Source organism: Pteronotus mesoamericanus, unplaced genomic scaffold, assembly GCF_021234165.1.
Source record: "Pteronotus mesoamericanus isolate MK-2021 breed Mesoamerican mustached bat unplaced genomic scaffold, CSHL_Meso_final contig_27, whole genome shotgun sequence".
NCBI classification, from domain to species: domain Eukaryota; kingdom Metazoa; phylum Chordata; class Mammalia; order Chiroptera; family Mormoopidae; genus Pteronotus; species Pteronotus mesoamericanus.
The window spans coordinates 26,718,632-26,731,323 of NW_026555115.1; the positions used below are offsets into that span (position 1 = coordinate 26,718,632).

General features: G+C 36.4%; 1 protein-coding gene across 5 annotated transcripts in view; it reads right to left on the bottom strand.

Moving 5' to 3' along the window:
- Positions 1-12,692, bottom strand: part of STXBP5L (syntaxin binding protein 5L) — a 402,439-nt gene that overhangs the window by 5,902 nt on the left and 383,845 nt on the right. For all 5 annotated transcript variants that reach the window (XM_054575243.1, XM_054575242.1, XM_054575241.1 and 2 more), the window contains 4 exons: positions 9,265-9,625; positions 7,291-7,456; positions 4,293-4,404; positions 565-785 (listed from right to left, as the gene is read on the bottom strand). In XM_054575243.1, coding sequence (XP_054431218.1) covers positions 565-785; positions 4,293-4,404; positions 7,291-7,456; positions 9,265-9,625 — 860 coding nt within the window. The remainder of the gene's footprint in view (positions 1-564; positions 786-4,292; positions 4,405-7,290; positions 7,457-9,264; positions 9,626-12,692) is intronic.

Genomic DNA, 12,692 nt, shown 5'->3' on the forward strand with positions numbered 1-12,692 from the left:
AAAGAAAAAATAGTCCCAATTAGATGTTAAAAAATCTTCAAAAGTGCTAATCAGGCAAGCTCATATTGAATTAATCATGAATATCTCAGTAAATCTTAAACCTTATAAAATGTCCTTAATTTTATAAAACAACGGAAAAGGTTTTTTAGAAAAACAAATCAAGCTATAAAGACTCAGCTGACAGAAAATTACTTTTAATGACTGAGACACAATGGAGTGTGTGGGTCTCAGCCCCGAGAGTCCCTCACACCTTCTTGGGAGAGCATGTAGTCCACCTGAGCACATGATGCACAAGATATACCTGATGTATCAGAAGGGTCATGTTCTTTTCAATCATCCCCAAAGATAACGAAGTATCAGTGTGTTATAGTATTGTCTAAAAAGCGTTTTTCTCCCAAATGCTGGGGGGAATCATAATACTTGTACTGTACTGAGATTCAGGTTACCTTGCCTCTCACACAGGATGAGTTACAGTGGAGTCTCTGTTTAAGCTTTCTTATGCAGAGCCTAAATGTTTACAGTTATTATTGTATGCAGATGCCTATATTTTCTTAGGCAGTTTACCTCATGTGCATGTTTGGAAAATGCTTCTGCACTGGTCATCATGCCTGCAGTTTTCTCTTCCAGCTCTCCTAGCCTCTGCCCTCTTTCGTCGAGTGCGATCCGAGCGCGCGTCAGCTCTCCCATCACCCCGCCGGCTGCGCCTTTCACACCTTCTATGCCACCGGGCCCAGGAATGTGTTGAGCAAGGCTGCGGGATGCTCTTCCAGCTGAAGCTTCCCCAACTGGGAATTCAAGCCATAGTAATTTAAAACATTTGTCAGTCATTCAAATAATTACAGTCAAGTTTATTGCTGAAGTACTTATATTAAATTCTACTGTCATAATTCTTCAGTAAGAGATATATTTGATCCTATCATAGATACGCGTTTGGAGATGTTAGCAACCCAAGAAAAATGCCTACAAAAGAGACTGAGAAATATTGTTGCCATATGCCTTTTGTGTGTGTGTGTATTTCATACGATATGGCATAATTACATTTTTGGTTGTTTTATTTTTTAATTACAGGTGACATAAAATATTATATTAGTTTCAAGGGAACAACATAGTGATTCTACATTTATATACCTTAGGGAGTGATCATCCTGATAAGTCTAGTACCCACCTGACACCATATGTAGTTATTACAGTGATATTTGACTATATTCCCTATGCTGTACTTTACATCCCCATGACTACTTTGATAACTAGCTTGCTGACTAGCCATTTGTACTTCTTAATCCCTTTACCTTTTTCACCCAGCCTCCCCAAATCCTCCCATCTGGCCATTACCAATTTGTTCTCTGTACCTTTGAATTTGTTTGTTCATTTAAAACATTTGTTTATTTATTTATTTTAGTCGACCACTGTTTGTTTGGGATTTGTGGATCTTTGATAGATTTTGGGAAAGTCTGCAGTGTGAATATGAGGATCTGATCCCATGCAAAAGATCCAGCTACTTCCATACCTGAGATGGAGGTGCCACTGGGAGAAGCCTGGGCCAGGCAGGTGAGCTAGGTGGGGGCGGGGTCTCAGGGAATCACTTAGGTGGTGTGAACAGTGTTACTCTGGTTGGTTAATGGAGATGTGGTGCCCTCCTGCTCTGGCTGGTTGGGTGGGAGGGGAACTTCCCAAAGAACAAGGTACCAAGCTTTTCTGTCCTTGGAGAGAGTTGCTCTGACCCCTGCCCCTCCAGCCCGAGGGGCTAACTTCCCCTGAAGTTAGTCAAATCTAGTTCCTCCCCTAGGCCCCTGGTGCTATTTCAGCTGTTGTCCCAGAGCTAGAATTTAGAGCTTATGAATTTTTGAGTGAGTGAGCCTATGTACAAACACCTTAAGAGGTTCTCCTCTCTCTCTAGTACCCACTGTCTTTCTCGGATCAATCCCCACTGCTCTTCACAGCCAGATGTTATGGGGACTCTTCTTCCTGCTACTGGAGGCCTCAGCTGTGGTGGCCAGTCTGGGGCTAAGGTCTCTGGCTCCTCAGGGGACCTGCATGACTGAGAATTCCCTCCAGATTCTTAATCACCACACTGTGGGTATGGGGCCTACCCATTCTGAGTCTCTGTCCCTCCTACCAGTCTTGATGTAGCTTCTTCTTTGTATTTTTACTTATTTTTGTTCAGCTAGTCTTCAGGTGGTTCGCAATGATGGTTGTTCTATAATCTAGCTGTAATTTTGATGCAGTCATGGGAGGAGGTGAGGAGAGTTTACTTACTCTGCCATCTTGACAGGAAGCCCCATAATCTCATCCTTGATGTTGCTGAATTGGGATGCTTGCAATCTATGTGAACTCATATTTAACCCTCATTAGTGCCTGTTCCAGTCTCAGGTCTGTTTTTTTGTTTAAATTTCAGCTCAAGTCTTCATTCCAATGTTCTCTGTTTATCTTGCTATTAGCCTTTGTAGGTCTCAGTTGTTTTTAAATCTGTGTGTGTGTGTGTGTGTGTGCGCGCGTAAATACTAGAAAATGGGGTATATGCATGATAGACATTAACATACAAATGTTTATAAAAGACTCACTTTATAACAGACTAAAAATTTACCTGTCACTTACAAAGCTCAGTTTCATTTTAATGAAATAATTTTTTTTTTAATTGAAAAACAGCTGTTTTGGTAAAAATTTAGCAATCATTCCCAAAGAGGTAATATTAGTAATAGAATCTAGATCTAGGTTTTTTAAATAAGAGCTTTATTTGGATATAACTCACATACCATAAAATTCATCCTTTTAAGTCAGTGGTTTTTGGTGTATTCACAGAGTTGTACAACTATCAACACTATCTAGTATTAGAACATTTTCACTGCCCCAAAAGTAACTCCATAGCCATTAGCAGTGACTTCCCAACCCCTTCCTGCCTCAGTGCCTGGCAACTACTAATCTACTTTCTGTTCCTATGGATTTGCCCATTCTGGATATTTTATATAAGTGGAATCAATCATACAATATATGGCCTTTTTTGTCTTCCTTCTTTAACTCAGCATGATGTTTTCAAGGTTCGTCCATGTTATCAAATTTCATGCTTTTTTTTTTATGGTTGAAGAATATTGAATGTATGGAAGTACCTGGATCTTTTGCATGGGTAAAAGTTTGAGGAGAGGTTTTTGATCCATAAGCACAAATGGTGATGAAGTATTTTGAAAAACATTTCCCCCCCACCCTTTTGGAAACCATTAGCCTGTTCCCTATATCTATGAGTATTTTTTTGTTTTGTTTGTTCATTTGTCTTGTTTTTTTAGATTTCACATATAAGTAAAATCATGTAAGTGATATGGTATATGTATTTCTCTGTCAGACTTATTTCACTTAGCGTAATTCCTTCTAGGTCCATCCATGTTGTTGCAAATGGCAAGACTTCATTCTTTTTTAGGGTTTAGTAATATTCCTATATGTGTATATTTGAAACTAATATTGGTATGATGTGATAACTAATAAGATGTGATATATATCTCATACCTTTTTTATCTTATTTATGACAATTAATATAACATCTTTATTATCACAACTAATAAAATATGAAGTTTTATACATTTATATTTTCACACCTTCTTTATTCAATCATCTCTCTATGGACAGACACCTAGATTGCTTCCATATCTTAGTTATTGTAAATAATGCCACAATGAATGTAGGAGTACATATATGTTTTCGAAGTACTGTTTTTGTTTTCTTTGGATAAATACCCAGAAGTGGAATTGCTAGGTTGTATGGCAGCTCTATTTTAAAAAATTTTTAAAGGAATATATGTACCATTTTCCATAGTGGCTGCACAAATTTACAATCCTACTAACAATATATGAAGAAAATATATTTTTAACTTCTCTCTAAAAAAGTCCTCTAGTATCTTTCTACTGCTTTTTGATTATTGTTCATCAGAGTCTCCATGGCAGATATTAAAAGTAACTTATTCTGTAGCACTGATAAACCTTGTATTCTGAATAAAGAATCTGTTTCTTAGCCATGGTAAAAGGGAAACTGATTCAAAAATGTTTTCTTCCAGACTTTAGTAACTGAGTGTCTTTACCATGACTTTCAGGCATGATCTACCTGCAAATGACACATTTATTAGCTTACTCATTGTTTGTATGAATTTCATGTTCTGTTTTTGTTATGCTACTTCCTAATACAAAATGATCAATGTTATTCAAAAGCAAAATAATCTAGTCTAGAATTTGAAGTCACATGTTACATTAAGTTACACACACACATATGTCTTCTATTTTGTGGTACAAATTTATAGTCAGTTTACTCACAGAGCTCTTCTCTGTCAAATGTCTGTCCACTTCCACCAAACAGTCCCTTTAGAAAACCTCTGTTTTGAGCTTCTGGTGTTTCTATGGGAGTAAACAAATCTCCCAGCATGTCCTGTATCAAATTCAATGAGAAAAAGCATAGAGTAACTAAAAATAAATTAATATATCAAAAGAAAACACCGTGGTTGTTAGAGCACATTGTGAAAAGACAGTTTGCTTTCCATATTTTATTGGTGATTTTTGCTTTGCTCCCAGTTCTATCTCTGGCATTTCTTTCTCCTTCTTTTCCATTCCTTCTTTAGTAACTGACATCCGGAAATTTTCATTTTTCTGTGCTTTTCTTCCCTTTTCAATCAGAAACAGAGAGATATAATATACTCACTCTAGGGTTAATTTTCACCTGATCAATGACCATCAATTTAGACTTCTGATCTTTTTCAATTACTGTAGCCTCTGCATTCCTAATCCCTCTCCTAAATCAAGCATGGATTGTCCTATGAAATGGGAAGCCTTTGGTAGTATGTGGAAAACAGTTGGATTTATCTTTATATCAATTACAAAATTATGAAATGGCTCAAGATAATTTAAATGGGTCAAATGGGCAGCTACTGCCTGGTAAGGTACAATTATTCTCAACATTTGGTGTGCTTTAGAATAACAAAAAAAAATCTTGTTAGAAATACAATGCTCAGGCTTTATTCCACGTGTACCAAATCAGAATCTACAAAGACATGCTCTGGTTATCTATATTTTAAATTTGCTCTCCAGATTTTTCTAAAACAGATCAAAATTTAAGAACTATCAACATGGAGGAAGGAAGAACCACCAGAAATCAGGAGATCTGTGACCTAATAGTTTGTTTATGAACTTGCAATATGACTTCATTTTCATCACTTCCCTTCATCTCTGCTCACCGGACCTTAGATCTTCCGCCTTAATCTTTCTCCTTGGAAATGGCGGTATACCCTCTAATTAGTTCCCCAAGCCAGAAACCCAAAAATAGTTGTTAATTCCTTTCTCTCCCTTACTCCTACCTCTAATAATCCTCCAATCCAACTGATTACACTTCTAAACTACTGAATTTGCTAACTTTTCTCCACTCTTACTGCTGGCTTTTGTATTTCAAGTCACTGTTATTTGGGGCATTATTTTTTAAAAGCCTCCTAATTGTTCTCCTTACCTTCAGTGTTGACTACTCAAAAGCAATTGTCATACTGCAACTAGAATATTTGTTTCAATAAGCAAATTTGCTAAATATTTTAAAGATTTTATTTATTTTTAGAGAGAGGGGAAGGAAGGGAGGAAGAGAAGGAGAGAAACATTGATGTGAGAGACATAAATGGATTGGTTGCCTCCCACATGCCCCCAACTACCATCCACAACCCAAGCACGTGCCCTGGCTCCTGGAATCAAACAGGCACCCCTTGCCCTATGGGACGACTCCCAACCCACTGAGCCACACCAGCCTGGGCTTAATTTGCCAAATCTTTTAAATGACTTCCTGTTGCCCTTGGGATAAATGCCATATTCCTTAACAAGCTTACAAGGTGTTCCAAGTTCTATTCTTGACTAATTCTCCAGCACCATCCCTCTACTCTTCAATTCCCAATTCTGAACTTTGTTGGCAGTTTCCTGAACCTATAGGCTTTCTCATGGCAGTTCTTTGTCAAGAATATAATGATGGCCCTGTGGGTGTCGCTCAGTGGGCTGGGCATCATCCTGCCAACCAAAAGGTCGCTGGTTTGATTCCCCATCAGGGAACATGCCTGTGTTGTGGCCCAGGTCCCCTGTTGGGGCCATGTGAGAGGAAACATCGCTGTTTTCCTCTCTTCTCCTTCCCTTCCCCTGTCTCTAAAAATAAATAAAATCTTTTTAAAAAAAATTATCATTATCATTTCCATCCCCAGACATCCATTTTCATGGGTAACTCCTCCCCCTTCATGACTCTTTCTAACTACCCCCTTCCTCTGTTCATCAGCCTGAATGCCCCCCTCTTATATGTCTCCCCAGAACTGGCACAGCCATCTATAGACAGCATTTCCACAGAGTATTGTACTTGTCTGTTTACTTCTCTCTCCCTCCATACTTGCAGATAGGGATCTGAATCTTGTGTATTATTGTATTCCTAGAGCTTAGCCAAGTACCAGGCAAACAGTAAAAACTCAATAAGTATTTTTTGAATAATGATAATATTTATTTTAAAAACTTACTATATTCCAGAGACTGTGCCCAGTGCTCTATATGAATTCTTCCTTAATTCTCACAATAATGCTCTAAGGTACAGCAAACAGGTAGGTTAAGTAAAATATCCCACATTATACAAGTGGGCAAAATACAACTTAAATAGTTCAGAGCTTATACTCAACCCCTGTTGTTATAATGAATGTATATTAGTTTTATTATTTGTAAAGCGGGGGGACTGAACCAGTAAAATTTCTAAGATATTTTCAAAAATTTTGTGATCACTTTTGCTTGCCCAAGGTTACATAGGTTTTTATATTTATTCTGTTTCTAGACTCTACTTACTATTATGATCAAAGACAAATGCCCAAATGCCCAGTTCTAACCCACAGAAAAAATATGTATTTATTTGTATGACTTAACTATATTGTTTTCTTCAAAAAATAAGTCCAAGAACTCCCTGAATTGTATGCAAAGTTTTTGTGTGCACATACATATTCTCCGCCCTGGAGAGAGGGTTTATAATCTTTCAGAGCATTCTCCACAGGCAAAAAACAAAATAAAATACAATAAACAAAAATTAACCATTAATCTGCACAATCTTCACATTTCCCCCTCTTTCTTATTTTTTTCTGTGTATACCTAGAACCACACTAGAACTTGTTTAGGGTGACAGCGATGAACATAACACTCAAACACACTTCTCTAAAATATGTCTTATTGTCTAGTCCAATAATATTTAAGCTTTGACACATCTCTCTCATTCTTTCTTTTTACAACTATTCCAATGACGTTTTTCATAAATGGCTTGACCTACCTGTAGATTATCACACATCTCTTGGCTATATGTTAACCGCTGAATTTCAGTAGGAGAGACGAGGTACAATGCCTGTCCTTCGTTGGTGAAACAGAATGTCCGTGCTATCCGCATGTCTGTCAGTGGCAAATAATTAACATCCAACATTGGGCGGAGACTAGGTAGGCTGCATGGAAAAAAGCAAACCTGTATTTCATATTCCAATTGTTGGAAGATTTTAATTTCTCTGTATAAAATTTGAAAATCCTGAGATAAAAACAGTTTTTTTATATCACTATTTTATGGTTGTTTCTTTTTAATTTCTTGAAGTCTCAGTGGTAATAAACTAACTTTGACATAAAATCATAAACACAATAAAGCATGGGCACAGTTCTACCTTAATCCATCTAGATACTTGGCAACCATCAGTCATTGAAGAATGGATTAAATGCAGTGGCCAGCAATTTCATGATACTTTTTGCAGCTTTTCACAGGTTTCTACAATATAGTTAGTCTGGTTATGATAGAAACACTACCGCTAGAAAATGCCTGACTGCATACTTGGTCTTTTAAGGCAAAACTCCTGAGTCTGAGGAGGTAATGCACTGATGGAGATATGGAGTAGGTCCAGTTCACTGTGCTTGGGGATGGAGTGGCTTTGCTTCCCATTCTTTTACCTCTCTATACACAGGAAATGGGAAATTACCTATGACTTAGGGAACCTGCACTGAAGGCATGATTAATAAATAAGCACAGTAAGGGCTATAAGGGAATGAGAATACGTTTTAAATAATAGATGAGAATTTGCACATCCAAATAAATACTACTAATCTGTATTGTCTTACCAAATGGCTATTTGCTTATCCTAATGTTGTAGCAAATGATTTTGCTTAAAGCCATCAGACTGTCCCTTTGGATACTGTCATTTGAGCCAGTTTAACAAACTACTGAAGAAAACCAGTCTGACTGCTTATAAATCCTACCTCTAATGCCAAAAGGAAAAAAATATACTTTTATCTCAAGCTTTGAAATCATCCTACTAATTCCAGCATGCACAATGATTTGAAATTATTCCAGATCACAAAATCAGCATCTTGAAGAAATAGTACTGATTTCTTATATCAAAGTAGTTTGTAATTACAATTTAAACCCTAGAGCCTTACCATATGAAAAGGGACCTGAAATATGTGCTGTTGGAATAAGCTTTTCATGAGGTTCTAGCACTGTGCTGTCCAATACGGTAACCATGAGCCCCATGTGCCTAGTGAGCAGTTGATATGATTTGTCTGACTTGAGATGTTCTGTAAGTGTAAATTATATACTAGATTTCAAAGACCTAGACTGAAAATTATTAAAAAGTATATGTTATGGCAAAAAGTAACTAAGCATTTTAGGATATGAGTCCAAAACAAATACAGTTAAATAGACATCCATGATAGATTCAGTCAAGTTAATGCATGATGGTGGGGAAGAGGTTAACGTAATAACATATGTAAAATGGTGGATGCAAATCTATTTTTATGTCCTAGGGAAGCCATAAGGATCAAATTAAATTCTCTATTTAAAATTCTTGTGTGAACTATGAAACCTGGTACACATAACATTTCATTTATTTTCGTTATAGTTTATTCATCTTTATATTTCCAGTGCCTAGCATAGCTTCTGGGAGATAACATATGCTCAGTAAATGTTTGCTGAATGAATGTGTGAAAGACTGGAAAAAAATCACTCTTAGATTTCTTAATGTTGATTAAAATATATGTTATTCACAATGCAAAGCATTTTTAGTAAAAAAAAAAAAGAAAAAACCCAACTAAAGCAAAAAATAAAAAATCTAAACTCAAACTGTAGAACAATAAAACATTAAAAAATAGAAGAAATAAGGATCTTAGGTCACTTCTAGATAACATCTTGCACATTACACATGTACTTTTCAGAACTGTACCTTTTTGGAACTGTTGTAATTAACAGATAATTTATAGAGAAGGCAAGTACCTCATTATCATGATATGCCCATTGGCACAAAAGCATGCCAAGCAGGCACTGTTACACATCACCACTACATCTGCTTGCAGTAGAAAAGATGTCTCAGTGATGTTATGAACATAAAGGCAAGTCTGAGAAGGCAGTGAGAAAACTTTGGCTTGTTTTTCTGAGCAGATTATTGTATACTGATGATCTCCTATTTCTTGTGACAGAGAGGGGAAGTTCATGACCAGTTTCCTTCTCCATGATTTTTCATTTTCATCTATGTTGTTTGGGTCCCTCCAAACTTCATATGACGGTTGCATTAATCCACCAGTCCGATCCATACAGGAGAATGTTAGTACAGCTCCTTTCAAAGAGAGGAATGTACCTATAAAAACAATTTCATATCATTGGCATATGAAATTCTTTCTAAGACAGCTGTTATTTATGTACAGGCAATAAATCTTTTATATTATACTTTAAAGTATAATATTTCTGTAATATACATAAATCAGTAGATTTGTGAGTGTATCAGTTACAATAATTTGGAATCATAGAATGTTAGTTCTAACAGGTGCCTTAGATGTCAATTTATCAAATGCTCTCATTACATTAGTAAGAAAATGGAGACCCAGAAAGAGGATGAGACTTGGGCCAGATTACATAGCAAGTTAGTGGCCGAGCCTGGACTAGAACTCAGGCTTCCTGATTCTTAATCCAGTGTTCCTTCTTTATACTATATAGTTTCCCTTATAATCCTTTTTTAAAAAGCCAATTTTAGAAAATGGATAATTTGTATTATCCTCACCTGAGGACACACTTATTGATTTTAGAAAGAGTGGAAGGGAGAGAAACATCTGTGAGAGAGAAACATCAATCAGTTCTTCTCTCATATACCCTGACCAGGGACCGAACCCACAACCCAGGCATGTGCCCTGACTGGGAAAGAACCAGTGACCTTTTGGTTTATGGGATGATCTTCTAAACAGCTGAGCCATATCAGCCAGGACAAAAATGTGTGATTTTTGTTTATTGAAATAACTTCAACTGAAAAAATAATTATGCCATCTGATTCCACTTGTTTCATAGACTCATTAATTAGAAAATGCCTTTTTTTTTTCCTTCTGAAATTGAGCACTCAGAATAAATTTCATGAATTTGTACCAGCTAGAATTCAGGTAAGCAATTTTGATTATATGGAATAAAACAAACAAACTAACTTTGGCTCTTGAGCAGACAAATCCACCTTCATACTGAAAAGAGATGTACTCACCTGCATTCTCAAAGGTTGAGTATCCATGCCAGATTATTACCTATGGGTGATTTTTACTAGTCCCAGAAGACAGGATACTATAAAGCTTAGGAGGTAACTTGGAATAGATTGACTTTTGGACATTTCCAGACCCCCACTTAAGGAGTGCCCTAGAAGCCTTTATTTTGCCTCTGTCTTTTGGCATCATGTAGAGAGAGTAAGAAGGTTAAGCAGGCTAACAGGCTTCAAGAGTGTATATGTGACAGAGGCATGAAAAGGAAAAGGTGATAAATAAATATACATTCTATTCAGAAAGGACTTTATAACTTGAAGTACTTAAAATTTATCAACTTCAAAATAACATGTTTGGATGATTTAACATTTCACTTTAAAGCCAGAATTTGTGGTCTGTGGATGTTCTACACGGTAACTGAAGAGGATAGGAGAGTAGGGGTTTAGGCGCTTCAGTCTGAGGATCAAGGTAGTAAAAAAACAGCTCTCCCCACTTCCCATAAAAAAAAAAATAATACCAATAGATACGATGAATAATTTAATTAGAATTAATCTATAACTGATCTTTCTATAATAATCACATTTCCATAACTACCTGCCAAGACAAAACTTCTCTAAGTATATCTTAGCACCATCAATTTAGAGATAGCCTAAAGTAGGTTAAAAAGACAAGAAATCTACATTTTTTAAATCCGTTAGACTTATACCTGACACAAGCTGTCAGCATCAAAATGATAGTTTCTCAATAAGCTGCCCTTTCCAAAACAGCTGCTTTGTTTCCTAATTTGTGGTCAAAAAGGCTTTGTTTTTATTCTGTTCATTAGGTTTTTACAGGTGTTAAGTTTTCTCAACAATGTATTACTGATCTTTATGGCTCTGCCTTTATTCTTTCCTAACTTAAAAAAAAAAAAAAAGAAAACTTAATGGAGTCCAAAGTACAATCTCTATTATTTTGGAAATACACTTCATTACAATGTAAGCTTAAATTTAAGGGCTTCTATAAGATTTTAACAATTTGGTCTACAGTAAATAATTGACCACACGATTCATTAGGATTTCCTTCTTAAAGGAAGTCTCACAGGCTAGAATTGTGCCTGACTCCAGCTTTCCAAATAATTATCCTTCCCTACTACAACCTTCATTCAATCAACAAATATTTATTGAGAGCTAATTATATGTTCTAGTTCTGTTTTAACAAGAGATATAACAGTGAATAAAAAAGACAATCCCCCATCTTAATAAAACATATTTTCTATGATAGAGACAGACAATATATGAGACAAATAAATATATATGAGATATTAAGTAGTAATTACTAAAGGAAAAGTAAAGCAGAAAAGGTATAGGAACTCTTGGGAAAGGGTGTGATTAATTTTAAATAGGGTAGAAGGTATTATTGACTAAATGTTTATATCTCTCCTTGAATTCATATATTGAAGGCCTAACTGCCAGTGTGGATGTATTTGGAGATGGAGCTTTCAAAGAAATAATTAAGGTCAAATGAGGTCACAAGGGTAGGGCCCTGATATGATAGAATTAGTGTCCTTAAAAGAAGTGACACAGGAGAGCTCTCTCTTCCTCTCTGTGAGGATCCAGGAGAAAGGCCATAGGAGCACAGTGAGAAGGAAGCTGTCTGCAACTCTAGGACAGAGCTCTCCCCAGATACCAACACTGTTGGCACAGTGATTTGGGACTTCCGGTCTCTATAAGTGTGAGAAAAATACAATAAATTTCTGTTGTTTAAACACTAGTCTGTGATATTGTGCTATGGAAGCCTGAGCAGACTAATAGAGAACAGAAGGCACCATACTATAGGAATTAGGCCTCAGGAAACCAGCACAAAATGCTGATATTCTGGCTACTGTGATTATCCTTCATCTCTGACATAGGAGTCTCCTGTCTTCTATCAGGAGCAATGAAACTGGCAACCTAACTTTGTCTGCAAGTCAAGTCAAATCTAAAACATTTTACAGATCTTGACTTTCTAGAGCAGTGAAGGGAAGACTCATAGGAGATAAGAATAGAGAGATAATATGGAGTCAGGTCACATAGGTTCTTGTGGGACACAGTAAAGACTTAGATTTCTACTGAGTTTGAGATGGCAGGACTTTGAGAATAGAGTGATATAACCTCATTTTCATTTAATGGGATCACTCTTCCTGCTGGGCATATCCTATGGGGAGTTGAGGTT